This window comes from Eretmochelys imbricata, chromosome 1, assembly GCF_965152235.1.
Source record: "Eretmochelys imbricata isolate rEreImb1 chromosome 1, rEreImb1.hap1, whole genome shotgun sequence".
In the NCBI taxonomy this organism is placed as follows: domain Eukaryota; kingdom Metazoa; phylum Chordata; order Testudines; family Cheloniidae; genus Eretmochelys; species Eretmochelys imbricata.
The window spans coordinates 244,470,510-244,487,801 of record NC_135572.1 but is presented as its reverse complement, the minus strand read 5'-3'; the positions used below and the strand labels follow the sequence as shown (position 1 = coordinate 244,487,801).

General features: G+C 39.2%; 2 protein-coding genes across 2 annotated transcripts in view; one reads left to right on the top strand and one right to left on the bottom strand.

Annotated features, from left to right (window-relative positions):
- PIK3C2G (phosphatidylinositol-4-phosphate 3-kinase catalytic subunit type 2 gamma) overlaps positions 1-6,205 on the top strand; it is a 289,894-nt gene extending 283,689 nt beyond the window's left edge. Inside the window, exon 33 of the mRNA XM_077831041.1 lies at positions 6,053-6,205. Within this exon, the coding sequence (XP_077687167.1) occupies positions 6,053-6,205 (153 nt within the window). The remainder of the gene's footprint in view (positions 1-6,052) is intronic.
- A 3,232-nt stretch (positions 6,206-9,437) lies between these two features.
- PLCZ1 (phospholipase C zeta 1) overlaps positions 9,438-17,292 on the bottom strand; it is a 119,151-nt gene continuing 111,296 nt past the window's right edge. The window contains exons 10-12 of the mRNA XM_077830789.1: positions 15,399-15,531; positions 12,147-12,296; positions 9,438-9,520 (exon numbers count right to left, since the gene is read on the bottom strand). Coding sequence (XP_077686915.1) covers positions 9,438-9,520; positions 12,147-12,296; positions 15,399-15,531 — 366 coding nt within the window. The remainder of the gene's footprint in view (positions 9,521-12,146; positions 12,297-15,398; positions 15,532-17,292) is intronic.

Here is a 17,292-nt window from a genome sequence, read left to right as displayed (position 1 = left end):
ATAGCTGTTTATTATGTATGATGTGCAACAATTACATGTTCTGGAAACTTCATTTTATTTTTAGTGAAAAGGGCTTCTTGAACAAGTGAACTCAAAAAATGAGAACTATAAAAGAGAGTATAGTGCTTTCTGGAAATAATCAGCACTCTAATTTTATTTTAAAAATTAAGGCAGTTAATTTCTAACATACTTGCTTGTTTCCTTGATGGTGGCTGACATGTTATTTCTGTTGTTTTTTCCTGTTCCATGTTTTTAAGCAAAGTTTCTCTTTAGAGTTGCTTCAGAATATGTCATCAGCATAGTGTTAACAGTTATTTTGGCTCATCATCAATACCATTTTAAAATATTAAAATAATCCTAGTAATTTTAGTGTCTGTGCTCTTATATGTGCTCTTATATTATGATGAACAAAATAATTATTAATCGGGAACCAACCATGTTTTACAGGTAATGATTACCAGTCCGTCGAATTCCATATCGTTATTACTATAATTAATTAATTAATTAGGTGCCACCTCTGTCTGAGAGGCAAGTAAAAACACAAAGTCAACTTAGGGCAAGAGGTCCCAATTTTTACTAACATAATAAACAGGTGTCTTGGACTGACAGCATACAGTATCTAAAGTTCCAGCAGTTTCCCCCTAATTACTATGCTAACAGGCCCAACACATTGTGATGAGGAGGACACTAATGTGTGACAATTAAAATTGGGCAAAGAACTGATTTTTCCATCAGTTGGCAGTTCTGTAAAAATAAAATAAAATTAATTTCAGGACAAACCAAAAACGGAATTTTTTTCAGAATTTTCAGCTAATCAAAAAAATCAGAAACATTTCAATTTCATTTTGGGTATTTTTTAATGAAGGCAAAGGAAATGAAGGGCTAGATTCACAAAAACAGAGGAAGGGTGGTGCTTTCCTCTTTATACCCAATGTCCTCGTGGTTTGGGCACTCATTTGTCATGTGAAATATACCCAGTTTAAATCCCTACTCTGGAGCAGGAACTTGAAGCCAGCAATTCTCCTCGTCCCATGTAAGTGCTCTAAACCCAAAACTATAGCCTAATTTTGGAGGGAGGTGGGTTTCAATCTCTCCCATTGAACTGCTTTACATAAAATACTCCTAGTTATGAGCCAGTATAAAACAGTGAGAATGACTCTTTAGCCAAGTAGCCAGGCCATTCACTTTCAAGGAGGGAGACCTAGGTTCAAGTCCCTGTTCCAGAGTCTGGATTTAAACCAGGTATCCCATATGCCAAGTGAGTGGCCAAACCACTGAGATATGCAGTATAAGGGGGATATCACCACCCTACCTTTACTTTTGTGACTCTTGTCCTTCATTTCCAGCTGTGGGTTCTAACCACTTGGGAAGGGGGGTCCTCCTTCTAAGATTTTGTGAGTGGTGCTTAACTCCCCCTCTAGCTCAAAAAACCAAAAGATTTCAATCTGATTATTTGAAAGTTGTTTGTTTTAACATTTGTGAGATTTTTTCTTTTGTTTTTTTAATTCAACCAAAACAGTTATTTAAAATCTACATGAATTTGCTCAATGTTTTGGTAAATCCAAATCTGAAATAAATTTTCAGAAAAAAAAAAAGTTTCAGTCAAAAAATTTTGCCCAGTTCTAGTTCCAGTTCATTGTGGTTTGAAAATTTGGTCCTGACTTGACTAAAACTACATAGCAAGTAACCAACAGAGTCAGGAATAAACCCCCCAGAATAAGGAATTCTGTTTCTCACTGCCGTGATCTAACCCTGAGACAAACAAACTGCTTTATAAATATTTACCTTAAACTTTCTTTGCCACAACTTAACTCCATTCCTACTAGTCCATTCCTCTCTCAGTGGTAATTATAACTAATTCTTGTTGTCTTTATATAATCCTTTCACATGTATGTTACCCCTAAGGGATTTTTGTATATGGAATAAGCCTTCTCTTAATCACTCCACAATGGACCTCACCTGTATTTCCTAAACTTGTTAAAATATTTTTTGTTGCAGTCTTCTGAATTCTCTCATTTCTTTTTCAGAATATGGTGTCAAAAACTGAATGTAGTAGGTCTAGCCTTGTGTCCATGTGATACTTCTGTTGTTAATAATAATTTATAAAATGCATCCAGTTCTTTAATGATCATGAAATGATAAATTTCATGACTCTAAGGAAAGGGAAGACTGAGGATGTATTTTAAAAAAAAACAGACATTAACAAATTCAGAGAACTGAAAGGTAAGATGCCGTGGGAAGAAAATCTAATGGAAAAAGGCGGTCAGGAGAGCTGGCAGTTTTTCAAGTAGAGAATATTAAAGTCACGACTGAAAAATATCCCGACTCAAAAGAAAGACAGAAAGTATAGCAAGAGGCCAATATGTTCCATCAGGCACCCTTTAATTACCTGAAATTCTAAAAGGAATCCTACAAAAAGTAGAAACATGGACGAGTTGCTAAGGAGGAGTACACATTAAGAGAAAGTCCCAAGCATGTATAGATAAAATCAGAAAGGCTAAGGCACAAAATGAGTTACACCAAGCCAGGGACATAACCGGCAATATGCAGATGTTCTTTAAATACCTTAGGATCAAGAGAAAGACGAAGGAAAGTGTAGGTCCTCTAACTTAGTGGGGAAGGAGACCTAATAACTGTTAACATCAAGAAGGCTATGGTGCCCACTTTGCTTCTGTCTTTATTAATGGTAGATCAGGTACTCAAGGAGGAAGGAACACAAGCCAAAATAGGGAAAGAACAGGTTAAAGAATATTTAGATAAATTAAGTGTATTCAAGGTGGCAGGACCTGATGAATTTCATTCCAGGATATATAAGGAACAAGCTGGATCAATCGTGGAACCACTAGCAATTATCTTAAGAGAATTCAAAGAGAACAATTGAGGTCCCAGAGGACTGGAGAAGGGCAAACATAGTACCCATCTTAAAAAAGAGAACAAAAAGGAACTGGGAAATTAATTATAGACCAGTCAGCCTAACTTTGATATCTGGAAAGATACTGGAACAAATTATTAAGCACTCAGTTCATAAGTACCTAGAAGATAATAGGGTTATAAGTAGTAGCCAACATGGTTTGTCATGAACAAATCATGACAAACCAACTTAATTTCCTCCTGTGATGAGGTAACCAGCCTAGTGGAGAGGGACAAAGCAGCACACATGATGATAAGGCTTTTTTTTAATAGTCCCACATTACAGTCTCATAAGCAAACTAGAGAAATGTAGCCTACATGAAATTACTATAAAGTGGTTGTATAACTGATTGCAAGACCATACGCAGGAGTAGTAATCAATGGTTCACTGACAAACTGGGAAGGTGTCTGTATTGGGGTTCCGCAGGCGTTAGTCCTGGGGCCAGTACGATTCAGTATTTCCATTAATGACTTGGATAATGAGGTGAAGAGTAGGCTTATACAATTTACAGATGACACCAAGACAGGAAGGCACTTTGGAGGAAAGGATTAGAATTCAAAACAACCTTGACAAATTGGAGATTTGATCTGAAATCAACAAGAGGACATTCAATAAAGACAAATGCAAAGTACTACTCTTAGGAAGGAAGTATCAAATGCAAAATTACAATATGGATAGGTGCTGGTACTGCTGAAAAAGATTTGGGGTTTATAGTGGATCATAATTTGAATATGAGTCAACAATGTGAAGCAGTTGCGAGAAAAGCTTTCATTCTGAGGTGTATTAACAGGAGTGTCATATGTAAGACGTGGGTGGTAATTCTCCTGCCCTACTCGGCACTGGTGAGGCCTCATCTGGAGTACTGTGTCCACTGTGTTTGCGGGCACCACTCTTTAGAAACTATATGAATAAACTGGAGAGATTTCAGTGGAAAGCAACAAAAATGACCACTGAAGGTAGGACAAGAAGTGATGGTCTTAATCAGCAGCAAGTGAGATTTAGGTTAGATATTAGGAAAACTTTCTAACTATAAGTGCAGTGAAGCACTGGAACAGGTTACCGAGGGAGGCTGTGGAATCCCTGTCACTGGAGGTTTTTAAGAACAAGTTGGACAAGCTCCTGTAAGGGAGGGTCAAGGTTTATTGGGTCCTGTCTCAGCACAGGAGGCTGGACTTGATGACCTCTCAAAGTCCCTTCTGGCCCCTATATTTCTGTGATGGTACAGAAAAAAGGTGCTATATAAGTGCATACATAACAGAAGACTTGCAACACCCCAGTGCTATAAATTAGCCTTTTGAGAGTGCAGTATGTATTATAGTCTGCACCAGGACTTCCAGGATCATCTTTTTTAAAATGAGATGATATAGGTAAAAAGCATCACACAGATACACATAGAATCATAGAATATCAGGGTTGGAAGGGACCCCTGAAGGTCATCTAGTCCAACCCCCTGCTCGAAGCAGGACCAATTCCCAGTTAAATCATCCCAGCCAGGGCTTTGTCAAGCCTGACCTTAAAAACTTCCAAGGAAGGAGATTCCACCACCTCCCTAGGCAACGCATTCCAGTGTTTCACCACCCTCTTAGTGAAAAAGTTTTTCCTAATATCCAATCTAAACCTCCCCCACTGCAACTTGAGGCCATTACTCCTCGTTCTGTCATCTGCTACCATTGAGAACAGTCTAGAGCCATCCTCTTTGGAACCCCCTTTCAGGTAGTTGAAAGCAGCTATCAAATCCCCCCTCATTCTTCTCTTCTGCAGGCTAAACAATCCCAGCTCCCTCAGCCTGTCCTCATAAGTCATGTGTTCTAGACCCCTAATCATTTTTGTTGCCCTTCGCTGGACTCTCTCCAATTTATCCACATCCTTCTTGTAGTGTGGGGCCCAAAACTGGACACAGTACTCCAGATGAGGCCTCACCAATGTCGAATAGAGGGGGACGATCACGTCCCTCGATCTGCTCGCTATGCCCCTACTTATACATCCCAAAATGCCATTGGCCTTCTTGGCAACAAGGGCACACTGCTGACTCATATCTAGCTTCTCGTCCACTGTCACCCCTAGGTCCTTTTCCGCAGAACTGCTGCCTAGCCATTCGGTCCCTAGTCTATAGCGGTGCATTGGATTCTTCCGTCCTAAGTGCAGGACCCTGCACTTATCCTTATTGAACCTCATCAGATTTCTTTTGGCCCAATCCTCCAATTTGTCTAGGTCCTTCTGTATCCTATCCCTCCCCTCCAGCGTATCTACCACTCCTCCCAGTTTAGTATCGTCCGCAAATTTGCTGAGAGTGCAATCCACACCATCCACAATCCACATAGCCTTACTGAACCTAAATTTTCAAAATGGATGGTGTTTTAGCCATGTCATCCCCACTAACTTTTATCACTCTGAGAACTAATACATTCATCTTGAGCTCTTAATCCCACCTCACCTTCCCTGCTCAAAATAGAAAGAACTCCTTCCTACTTTCCTAACTCTCCTGTTTTATCTCCCTCCACCTTACAATGGAGTTTTCTCTCCAGTCACCTCCCAAACAATCCTTTCTTCACTGGTCTCCTATTCAGAACTGCTGGATATTTTGCTATGTGGTGTGAAAGAACGGTGACACTGGAGGTAGTGGAATGGTAAACTGTATATATGGTAAGATAAAATATTTCAACGGTGAACAGAGATAGGAGATTAATGAACCAGCTATTAAATAGGGGAACCCCGTGTTCTGATGTCAAACTGAGCAACATATGAAGAACAAACCTTTTAAAAGCTAGAGGGCATTCTAAATGTACCTAATACTTAGTAATTTGCATAGTTATTAATTTTACTAGTTGAATTCATGGTGGAGTTAAAACACTGGTTTTAAACTTCCTTGCAAATGCTCAGTCTTTAAACTTTACTAGCCTAAGCCAGCAGAAGCTTTTTTTATTTTGAATACATAAGGCTAAATTTGTTCTTGGTGTAATTCCATTGACTTGAGCATGGGTCATGGCTTGGAACTTGAGACTCTTGCTGGCAGTTTGTCAGTTACTTTAAGCATTAGTAGTAATCTTTAGGTATAAGTGACACAAAAAAAAATAAGTGCTTTTGGTATCAAAAATATTCAGTTTTCTTATACTTTATCTGCTTTCCCATATATGATTGCAGGTAGTATATGACGCAGTCACCGAGCTCCAAGGACGTGTGTTACAGCTTATTGTGAAAAGCAAAGGAACATTTGTGGGAGCTATCAACATTCAACTGAACAGTGTCCCATTAAATGAAGAAAAGTGGTACCCATTGGGGAACAGTATAATTTGAACATTGCCTTAGATAACTGAAATATTCATTCATTATTTCTCTTTCCCTTTTCTCATGGGCCATTTTGGCACATTAGCCGAAATATTTGCCTTTGAGAATATAACATGCAGTAAACCGCTAACCATATATACATTGAACTACTAATCACACGGAAATTCTCTCTTTTTCATGATCCATTACCATTTAGCTATCTTCACAGAATTACTACCTTTACCTGCAATAAGTTCCCATTAGCCTGGGTGTAAAAAGGCTTGCAGCATGCAATTTCAATTATCTTGGATAACATTTCTTATGGCAACAAGCAAGATTTTTGTTCCTGCTGATCACTGTTATATTTGTATACAGCTAGATGTGTTTTATGTATCCCTAAACCTGTGATGCTGGAGCCTTAGCCAAAGCCCATTTAAGTCAATGGTAATCTCCCACTGACTTTAGTGGGCTTTGGATCAGACCAATAATGAGCTTATTGGGCTGAATTCACTCTACTTGATATCTGTGTAGTTATATCAGTTTTAAATATGGCCCAGTTAGTATGATAGCACGTTCACCTGAGAGATCATAGTAGAATGACAGCCAGTTTGTATTTAAAACTTCTTGCTCATTTCACATTTAAAGTGTAACTATATGTGCAGAATTTAAAATCTGAACATTTAAAAGAATTTAAAACTATACTGTCCTTTAGTTTTAGTGTATACCTTATATTTTTAAGTTTTAACTTGCTGATGTAACATGTGACTTTGTAACTTTCAGACCTGGGGAAAGATGTTTCATCTCACTGGGTTTATTCTCAGAAAATATTTGGAAATAAATAAATTCTGGCAAAATATCTGATGATAGATAAATGTTATAAATTAGAGTTTGAAAAATATTTATATCCAACGATCCCCATAGACTTTTAAACATTTCCAAAAATCCCATGTAAATGACCAATGTATTAGAACCATCACACAGTAAGTAAAGGGGACATACAATAAATAGTTACTCTGCTGAAAGGTTAAATTAAGTAAAATCATATTATAAGAAATCTTTGTTCATTAGTAAAAAAGAAAAGGAGTACTTGTGGCACCTTAGAGACTAACCAATTTATTTGAGCATAAGCTTTTGTGAGCTACAGCTCACTTCATCGGATACGAAAGCTTATGCTCAAATAAATTGGTTAGTCTCTAAGGTGCCACAAGTACTCCTTTTCTTTTTGCGAATACAGACTAACATGGCTGTTACTCTGAAACCTTATTCATTAGTGTTACCCCATTGCATGTTCATGCTGCATTTGGGAACTAGACAATACATACACAGGCTCCAGTCCTGTAAAGCCTTATACATATGCTTAACTTCCTGCACGTGAGTATCCCATTGAGTTCAGTGGGACTGGTTCATGAACTCAGTCCTTGAAGGTGCTTTTGCCCAAATCCAGTGAAACACGTAAGCATGCTTTTTACTTCCCATTAGACTCACTGAATTCCATTAACATCAGTTGCACACATGAGCCCCATGTGCGTAAAGTTAGGCACTTACATATGTCTTCCCAGAATCAGGGTCACAGGGTAGTAAAAAGAAAAAGTACTGATTCATGATGTGATCCAAGGTAAACATTAATATGATAACAAGATTTATCCTGCAAGTTGAAAAAGTGGCTGGCAGTGGGAATAATGCCCAGAGCTGTAGGGGATTCCTTCTTTCCACCCAAAGCACAATAGTTTTAAGACACACAAATCAGGCTTAAGCAGCTTATGATATATAAACCTGTTGAAGTTGCGGTGTGAGTGTCATTTAAGAATATCATGAATCCAACAAACCTGCATTCTTCTCGGCTGCAAACAGATTGGTTATGTCAGCTCTTGGAACAGAGCCACTATGTTGCCCGGGGAAATTAAACTTCTCAGTGAGGACTGAGAACCTGCTTGAGTAAAAACATGAACATGCCTACTCAGTGCTGAAGAAAACCATAAAATTTTTACCCTATGAAAAAGATATTGTCTATGATACAAATATAAACAGTACAAGGATCGACAAGGCCAAAATTTTAGATTATAGGTATTCTAAGATAAAGGCGCAAGTGACTTCCCTCTCAAAAAATGCAGAAGACACATCATATCCAGCTTTTAGTTATCAAATTACCTGACCCTAAAGTTCAGTATTGATTTCAGATTCTTCTCAGTTTTCTTTAGTTTGCTTTTAATGTAAATAAATGTTGGCAGTTTTCCAGTAGTGTTATTTCCTGTAACATTTTCACATCTTTGCCTGTGGTATGTACAGGAGAGTATAATTTTCCATATTCGAGAGAGACACATTTTGTGCATAGGGGATATATTAATACAAATAACATTTAAAATGACAATAAAAATAAAATCAAACTATAAAGATAAGCATTGATCTAAGTATCTTAAGTAAGAAATGTGCCATCATAATACAGCTTGGTAAGTTATTGAAGCTTGGACCCGAAACCTGCAATGAATTCTGTACATGTAGATCCCTGTGTGCACGTGGAGCTCATTGCACAATAGCAATTTATAAGAAAGGTGGGAGAACACTGTCTCTTGTTGGGAGGGCAAGGGCTATGCTGACAGGGAAGGTGCAGACAGCAGTATCTGGCAGGCGGTTAGTGTTTTGAGATCCTGGTATCAGCAAAATTGAATATTGTCCAGGTTACCACTCTTGAACTTTTATCATTTTTACAATGGGCATTGATGAGCTACAGCTCAATCAGAAATTGACTCATTATGGATTTAAAGGGTAAATTATGTTATAATTGTGTGTATGGGCATGTATGTTTCCTGTTTTTCTTTTTTCTTGAACAGATTAATATACAGTAGGAAAAAGTTTCTCAATACAAATGAAAAAGCCCATTCAATTTTGCCCATAATTTTGGTGCCTTTGGAAGTCTTAGACCATAAATATCAAAATGCTACTTCCTTATTATTTAATAATTCATTACTATTTTGCTATTAGTTGCAAATAACCATGTCTTAAAATATTGACTGGATTCAAGAAAACATACTGCAAAAGTCAACCATGTATGATTTCTTCTAAATTACTTCAGGGCCCAATTCTACAGCCTTTATACATGTTAAATAGCATTTAGCCACACAAACATTTCCACTGATTTCAGTGGAAATTGCAGGTGCTCAGCACCTCTGAAAATCAGGCCACACACTAAACTGTTGTTTGCAAGCTGCATGATGGTTGCTTTATTGAGGAATATGCCAGTTCAGGAGTACTGCTAATGTCATCATTAATAGTACCAAATATACACAAAGAGTGATGCAGGATCAAGTCTGTCACCAAGTTTGGAAAACAGAGGAACATGACGATAACCTGTAAATGTAATAACAGTAAATTAATTTATTGAATACAAAAGTAGAATTGATGGTGGGTTAAGTGATGAAACAGAAGTGGCCGTATTTACTGTACAAATGAAGCATAATTTATAGTTATCTAAATAAACCCTTTAATTAAAGTAAACCAAAATGATCCATAGAGGAACACCCATTACTACAGTAGTTCTCTAACATTTCTAGCATTTTAATTCTCCTGGCATTCAGTGGTGATAAACACAGATAATGTTAGTATAGCGTCAAAGCCTCCACTGATACATAAGTTGTGATTTACACTATCCTGCAGACTTCTGCTACAGGACTGGCAAGGATTTAGAAAGGATACTCTTGGTATCCAGAAGTCTATGCTGCACATATTGCGTTTAGGACACCTCCTGTTGATTAACCGGTGAAGGAAGAGTGACAATGTTCTTGTAAAAGAAACTGTGCTGCAATGGTAGTGAGCTAACAAAAGAGAGGTGGGAGGCAGAAGAAGGTTTCCTACCTTCCCTGGCCACTTAAACCCTTGGGCTTTTGGGCAATCTGGAAATTTCTACAAAGAATGATGTTTGACAACCCTGTCTAAGCTCCAATGTTTATTTGACTGCATTTTCTATACACAAAGCAAATTTAGAACTGGTTTCTTGCAGTTTCACAGAATAATATGTACATTCAAACAGAAGAGAGAGAGAGACAAAGAAATAGGTGTGCAGATTTAGCTAGTAGAATGGTAAGTATTCTGTAATAACAATGTCTGTTTTGCTCATATCTCCTTTTTTCCCAGCCCATGAAAAGAATCAATAAACATCTTTATAACTTACTACCCAGGAGGAAGAAAGTGGGGGGAGGAGAGGAGAGCTGTTAGGACTGATATAAAAGCAACAAGTAGCCCGCTGCCAGCTCAGTGTTTTTCAGCCTTACACAGTCCAAGTAACATTTTTAAGAGTGCCTAAGTCACAATTTCAAAAGTCCTATGATTTAGGGCTTGTCTACACTGCTGCTTATGTCAATGTAACTTATGTTGCTCAGGGGTGTGAAAAGCCCCACACTCTGAATGATGCAAGATACATTGACTTAAAGCGGTATCCACACCATGCTATGTCTATGGGAGAGGTGGAATAATTATGCCGACAGGAAAGCACTCTCCCATTGGCATAGCGTGTCTTCACCAGACGCACTACAACAGCACAGCTGCATAGGTGCAGCTGTGCCAAAGTAGTTCAGTAGTGTAGACTAGCCCTTAGACTCAGAAGTGCCTAAGTCACTTTTGAAAATGGATCCTCGGTTCTTGAGTAACTAAAGCACTTTTACCTCTTTCTCTCTTTTCCAAAAAGAGGGCTGAGATCACCTGATAATCTTGAGATATGAATTGTCCCTAACTTCAGAACTTACTCTCAAAGCTCAAGCTTATCCTTCAGAGAGAACTGCAAGGCTTATTGTTTTGGCCAAGTTTAATGGTGATGTAAAGCACGGTCTTTTCTGTTTTGTTCACTTTTCTGTTTATGTTGATTTTTTCCCAGATGTTATGGAACTGGGCAGGCTCCACATGTGAACAAATAAAGTTAATGAGCATATTGAATTGCCTACTTTTGCCCTGAACTCTGTCTGCTACCAAGAAAATGACTCTATGTTCTTGATGTTTAAAGCTATGCTGACATTTTATCTGTTCCAGTAGAAGGATTTCTGGCAACTAGAAGTTCTCTGTGAGGTTTTTATAGCCACGGAAAGTTTAAATCCCGTAAACAATTATATCTGTTCGGCTATGAGACTGTATTAAGCTGGGTTCTCAAAGGCCCTATAGCTCCTTCCTATGTTCCTCAAAGATCATTTAACAAGAGGGATTACTGCATCTTCAAGAGAGTATTGAGACACTGGAGGATGACATCTGTAGGGAAGCGAAGGGCAGTAGGTGAATCTATACACCTTCATTCACCAGTACAAGTTGGTTCTGTGTGCTTGTCAGAAGTTATTTTGAAAATCAAATACAGTAAGCAGCCAGTTTAGAGTAAGCCACCCTCCTCCTGGCATAGTGGCGTCTACATCAGCTATTCATTTGAATTCTATTCATCGGATAGGAATCAAGGAGAGGTACTAGTAAAACAAGGGGAAATTATCAGTTATTACGCTTTTTTTATTTCCCCCATTTTATTTCCATCTTTGTGCATTGTCAAAAAATTGCAGAAAGAGCTCACTTGATTCTTTATCTTTATTGCCTACCTCTCTTTTGTTTTTTCAGGTTCTGGACTGAATAAAACATGGGCAATCTGGTGCCTTTATACTGGTCTTGACTGACTGTTTTTTTCACCCTCTTGCTTCCTAACAGCTGGAGCTATAACACTCTCTGAGTGGATTCTGTTTACAATGTGAGTGGAGTAATACTGCAATAAATACAGCACCAATAAGTAATATTTCCTTCAGGACTGCAGGTTGGCAGTCACATAGAATCTAATCATCATAGCTAACAATGACCCAAAAATGTGATGAAGGCCACTCTGCATCTGTTGCACCTATTACAAAGTTTATGGTGTGTAATAAACCTAAAGAGAACAACAGGCTAATAGTAAAAGCTTATGCTTTTGTAGATTTTTACTCGGTGGTATGTAGTTTGCTTTTGGAGGAAGTACTACCTTTATTCATGCACAGCAGTGGTAAAGTGTATTGGCCCAGGAACTCATTCGCAGCTAGTGATATCTGATCTTCCACAACGAAGCGTACTAATGCCAGTTCTGGAACTTGAACATTAAAAGTAAAAGTTTCATTCCACCTAGGGCACAAAGCTGGGGTGGGGGTGCAGAGAGAGAGAGAGAAAAAACAATTGTAATACAAACAGCATTCTGAACAAACACATCAATGGATTGAAAAATAATGAGAACTTCTTTCCTGGTAATTAATTTATGAGCTATGCTTTCTACAAGTGAGGACAGTGCAGCACCTCCTTTTGTGCCTGACTCTGTGCCCGTTTAACTCAGTAACAAAACTCCTACTGACTGCACTCGTGCAGGCTCAGAACTTTTATGTGGATTCAGGAATAAAGATGACCAAAAAGTAGTTCTCATTTTTTGCACTCTTCAGTCAGCATAGATAAGCCCCTCTCTACAAGTGGAGTGAGCTTTAAACATGACAGAACTAGGCACTTTATAAACATTTGTCATGCATTACCTACACACTGAGTAATTCAAACCACAAGACTGAGCAACTCTTTTTGAAGAGAACAAAAAGGGATTATGACTGATGCAGAGGTTGTGGTCAAATAAAATTTGTTATAGACCTGGAAATCTCAAGATTGTGCCAGCATGCCTCTTTTACTGCTTTGGGATTGAGGCAGATGCAAGATAAACTAAGGTAGAAAGGAGATAAACAGGAGCATAGAATGAGGACCGCCTTGTTTATAGGGAGAAACAGAAATTAAAGTGGTCATTTACCCCACCATTCTTATATATGGTTACTAAGAAAGCTGCCTTCTAAAAAAAAAGAGGTAAAGGGAAATGAAATGCAGAGGTTCAAAAGAAAGGGACCACAGAGAACCTTTAGACTGAGACACCAAGGGAGAGGACCTGCAATGACACAGGTAGGAGAATGCTTGAAGAAAATGAGAAATTATTTCCCCCAAAATGGCACTTGGACCCTCAAGCAGTTAAGGGAATGGCTCTTACTGAAACCCTCCTAAGTTAAGGATGGAATGGACTGATGATTCTTTCACATAAATGCCTTTATCCATCCACTAATCAGTAAAGACCACCAATACCGCGTAGTATGTGATGAAGGTTCTTTTCTTAATGGAGGAGAGAAGGACTTTCTTGACCACCTGGGAAATTCCATGCTTCCTTAACATGATATTCTGCTCAAGCTGACCGAGGCTTAGATAAAGAAATTGTCTTTGTGACAGAATATCTTTTATGAAAGAAAAAAGAATTTTTCACTCTCTGAATAGTCTCCGCTTATCATGATACCATGGTCTACTGAGCCAGGCCAGAGCAATGAGCATGACTATCACTGATCTTGACTTATTTTCTTTGGTATCATACACAACAGTGGAAGAGGAGGCAAGGTGTCTGAAAAACTGAAGTGCTAGGGGTAATAAGAAGGAAACACTAATTCATATATGTCCTGGGTCTCCTGTGGATTCATTTTGGCTCCCCCACTTAATCCTTCAAACATTTTCATCTGCATCAGAACACATGCGCACAAACACAGACATGCTATAGAGACAGGCCAGGATGGAAGATGGTCAATGGAGTTGCGCTGATCTACACCAATTGATGAATTGTCCCAAGAAAACCAGGGTGATCCTGCCAAGGTGACCTGAATCTGATCTGATATTTCACCACAGATGGTGAAGGTGGACTTTTGGTCTTTCCTTTCCTTATCCTTTGACACAGGTTTGCTCACTTTGTCTTCTCAGTTGAAAGAGATGGTTGGTATGAAAGAGAAATCAACTAAGGTTGATGGAAAAACAAACCAGAAATGTCAGAGGCTGTCCTTGCTACCTCTCTGTAATGAGCCAGAAAGATTTTTCACAGGAGTGGGGAGAAAGGGAGGGAAAGAGAAGAGAAAGAAGTGTACTGGCTGAAGGGTAAAAAATGGTAAAATCATGTCCTGTAATTCAGCTTCTCTGAAGAGATAATTTGACTGGGTTCCTACTCTGAAGAGCCACATGCCTTCAGAGTGTTGATTTGTATGCTGAAAGGGGGGATATCCTATAAGCAGTAGCATGCTGCTTTACCCATGAGACATTGAGGCATTGATCTTTACCTGGCTTAAAGCCTTCTGAGTTTCAGCAATCTAATTCTATGGGGAACATCTGTGTCAAAAGATTACCATACTAAAACTTTGTCTTGCGTGGTTCAAGGTTTTAAGGAGCCATTCTGATTACCTCTTAAAACAACAATGCATTGAAGCTACTCACTTCACTCTAAAGTTGAAAGAATCAGTGGCTCCCAGAAAAAAGTTCTTCACTGATATTCAACACAGAACATACCACAATAGATTAAGAAGAGTAGATAAGGTCCAGCTTTGTTAGAACGTTCTGCACCAACATCACATATTAATGTGCTTTAACATCCCAGTGTTATGGTGCATGAAGAATGGATGCTGCTTCTAACAAAGGACCTGTAGTAAACGAACAAACCCTGGTTTTCAGGTCTCCCTTGATGGCACCTGCCTTGTGCTGATCAACAAGGACCATTTCTGCACCAAGACAAGGTTGCATAAGCTTTGCCAAATGATGTCTGCAGCACACTGACACTGGGTTTTGTGGTGACACTCCTTGCTGATCCGACCCCTATTGAGCTCCCAAGCGTTGCTGTGATATGCACCAAGGAATTGATAGGCACTGGCCTCTGAATATAGAGTCTGAATTGCCAGCTTGGTCATCTAATGCAGTCCTGTACCAGTGCTGCTTACCTTGATTCAGTGCCTGCCTGCATTGAGGAACTACTCTCATGGGTTGAGGTGGTCCCTCCATGTCAGGTCAGGTTGAGGCACAATGGTGAGAGAGGGCAAGGGAAGCTGCCCATGTTTTACCTGTTGTATATGTAAACAAATGCTTTCAGTCTCTACGACGGACAATCCATCATTTTTCATACAAGCATGCCGGTAACGAAGAACGTTTTTTTTAAAAAAATGAAAAAAATCTAGTTTCAAATTCTTCAGCTTTAGTTTACTGTCTTCAGACTAATCTTGTTGGAACACAGCTTGTTATGCAGTTGTTTTTGTTGATCAGTCTTTACACCTAGTGCCCACTTTTGCTATTAGTCTATGCAGCACAGCTTTTTGCTATGGAGTAAATTACTGGAGAAACACCTTCTATCTGATATTAAGTTATTCTGTGTGAAACAGTATTGAAATCATGTACAGTGAAAAGACTATGTTCTACTTACCATTGCTTTTTATGACACAAGTCTGTTGTTTTACTTGATCTTCTGGCACACCATGAATTTCTATCTGGACTAAAGGATCAGCTTTATTGGTCCTGGAGAGGTTACTAGGTGGTAACTGATAACCACTAATAAGCTGCATAAATGAAAACGATACATAAGACCTCACTTGGGCTTGAAAATGTAATTTATTATAGCAATTTTCACATTAAACTGTACATTCAACAATTGCTCAGTGCAGTCTAGCATATAAAGTTGAAGCTACATAAGAAACTTTTCCAAAGAGTATATACCAACTGAAATGTAATTGAGACTACCGTGCTTCAAACGTAATTCTATCTCCGGCTAATGTGATTCTCAGTTTAATTATCTTAAAACCTTTGCAGCTAAATAATAATTTTGGAAAAGAACATGCTTCTGTCTCTTGGTTTTTACCAGAGTATGACCACTTTAAGGAGATTTTATTCAATCACTAGCTACAGAAAGTTGCTGTTTAATTAACGAAGGAAGGCCCATGTGAATTCCCTCTTGTGGGTTTCCCACTTCCTGTCATCAAATTCATGGAACCACTACCCAGGATGTGTCCATTGGGGCTGCACAAGTGTCCCCTAGTGACATCGGCCTCTAAGGGAGAGTAGCCCCTAACCACTTCAGTTCCTTCGCCTCTGCAATGAAGTGTTAGTAACCTCTGTGTGTTTTGTCTGCTTTGAGACACCAGGTCCCTACTGTTCATTATAGACTCATAGACTTTAAAGCCAGAAGTGACCATCACGATCATCAAGTCTGAACTCCTGCATATCACAGGCCACAGAATCTCACTCACCAACCCCTGTAATAGACCCATAACCTCTGGCTGAGTTGTTGGAGTCCTCAAATCATGATTTAAAGACTTCAAGTTACAGAGAATCCACCATTTATTCTAGTTCAAATCAGAAAATGACTCATGCTCCATGCTTCAGAGGCAGGGCCGGCTCTACCATTGTTGCCACCCCAAGCAGCGCGCCGAATTGCCGCCGCCGCCGATTTAGCGCCACGGATGGCTGAAGAGAGAGGCTGCCACCGCGGAAACACCCTAATGGCACACGGACTGCCGCCCCTTGCAGATTGCCGCCCCATAACCTGCTTGGAACGCTGGTGCCTGGAGCCGGCCCTGTTCAGAGGACGGAAAAAAGAATCCCAGGGCCTCTGCCTGTCTGACCTGGGGGAACCATCCTTCCCAACCACAAATGTGGCAATCAGACCTTGAGCATATGGGTGAGACCCACCAGCCAGACACCTGGGAAAGACTTCGCTGTAGAAATTCAGAACCCTCCCCATCTAGCATCTCATATCCAGCCACTGGAGATATTTGCTAATAGCAGTCACAGATGAGCCATATACTATTGTAGGCAACCTCATCATAACATCCCATCCATAAACTTATCCAGTTCAGTCTTGAAACAACTTAGGGTTTTTTACCCCCACTACTCCTCTTGTAAGGCTGTTCCAGAACTTCACTCCTCTGGTGGTTAGAAACCTTTCTCTAATTTCAAGCCTAATCTTGTTGATGGTGATTGTAATCTTGCCACTGGCCTCGGTAGCCCCCAGCAGCTGGTGCCACTAGTCCTTGCCCAAGCTAAAATTTAGTCAAGAGTATTTATAGTACAAATCATGGACAGGTCATGGACTGTGAATTTTTGTTTATTGGCCATGACCTATACATGACTTGTACTAAAAATACCCATGACTTAATTGAAGCCTTAATAATAAGCACCATTTTAAACATTAGCTTGAAGCTTCTGATAATTTCACTGTAGACTTGAGGGGAGTAGAAATGTACACTTGAGAGAAAAATACATGATATGCTACAGAAAATGGTGTCCCTAAAATGTCCCTTAAAATAAAGAGGCATTATCGT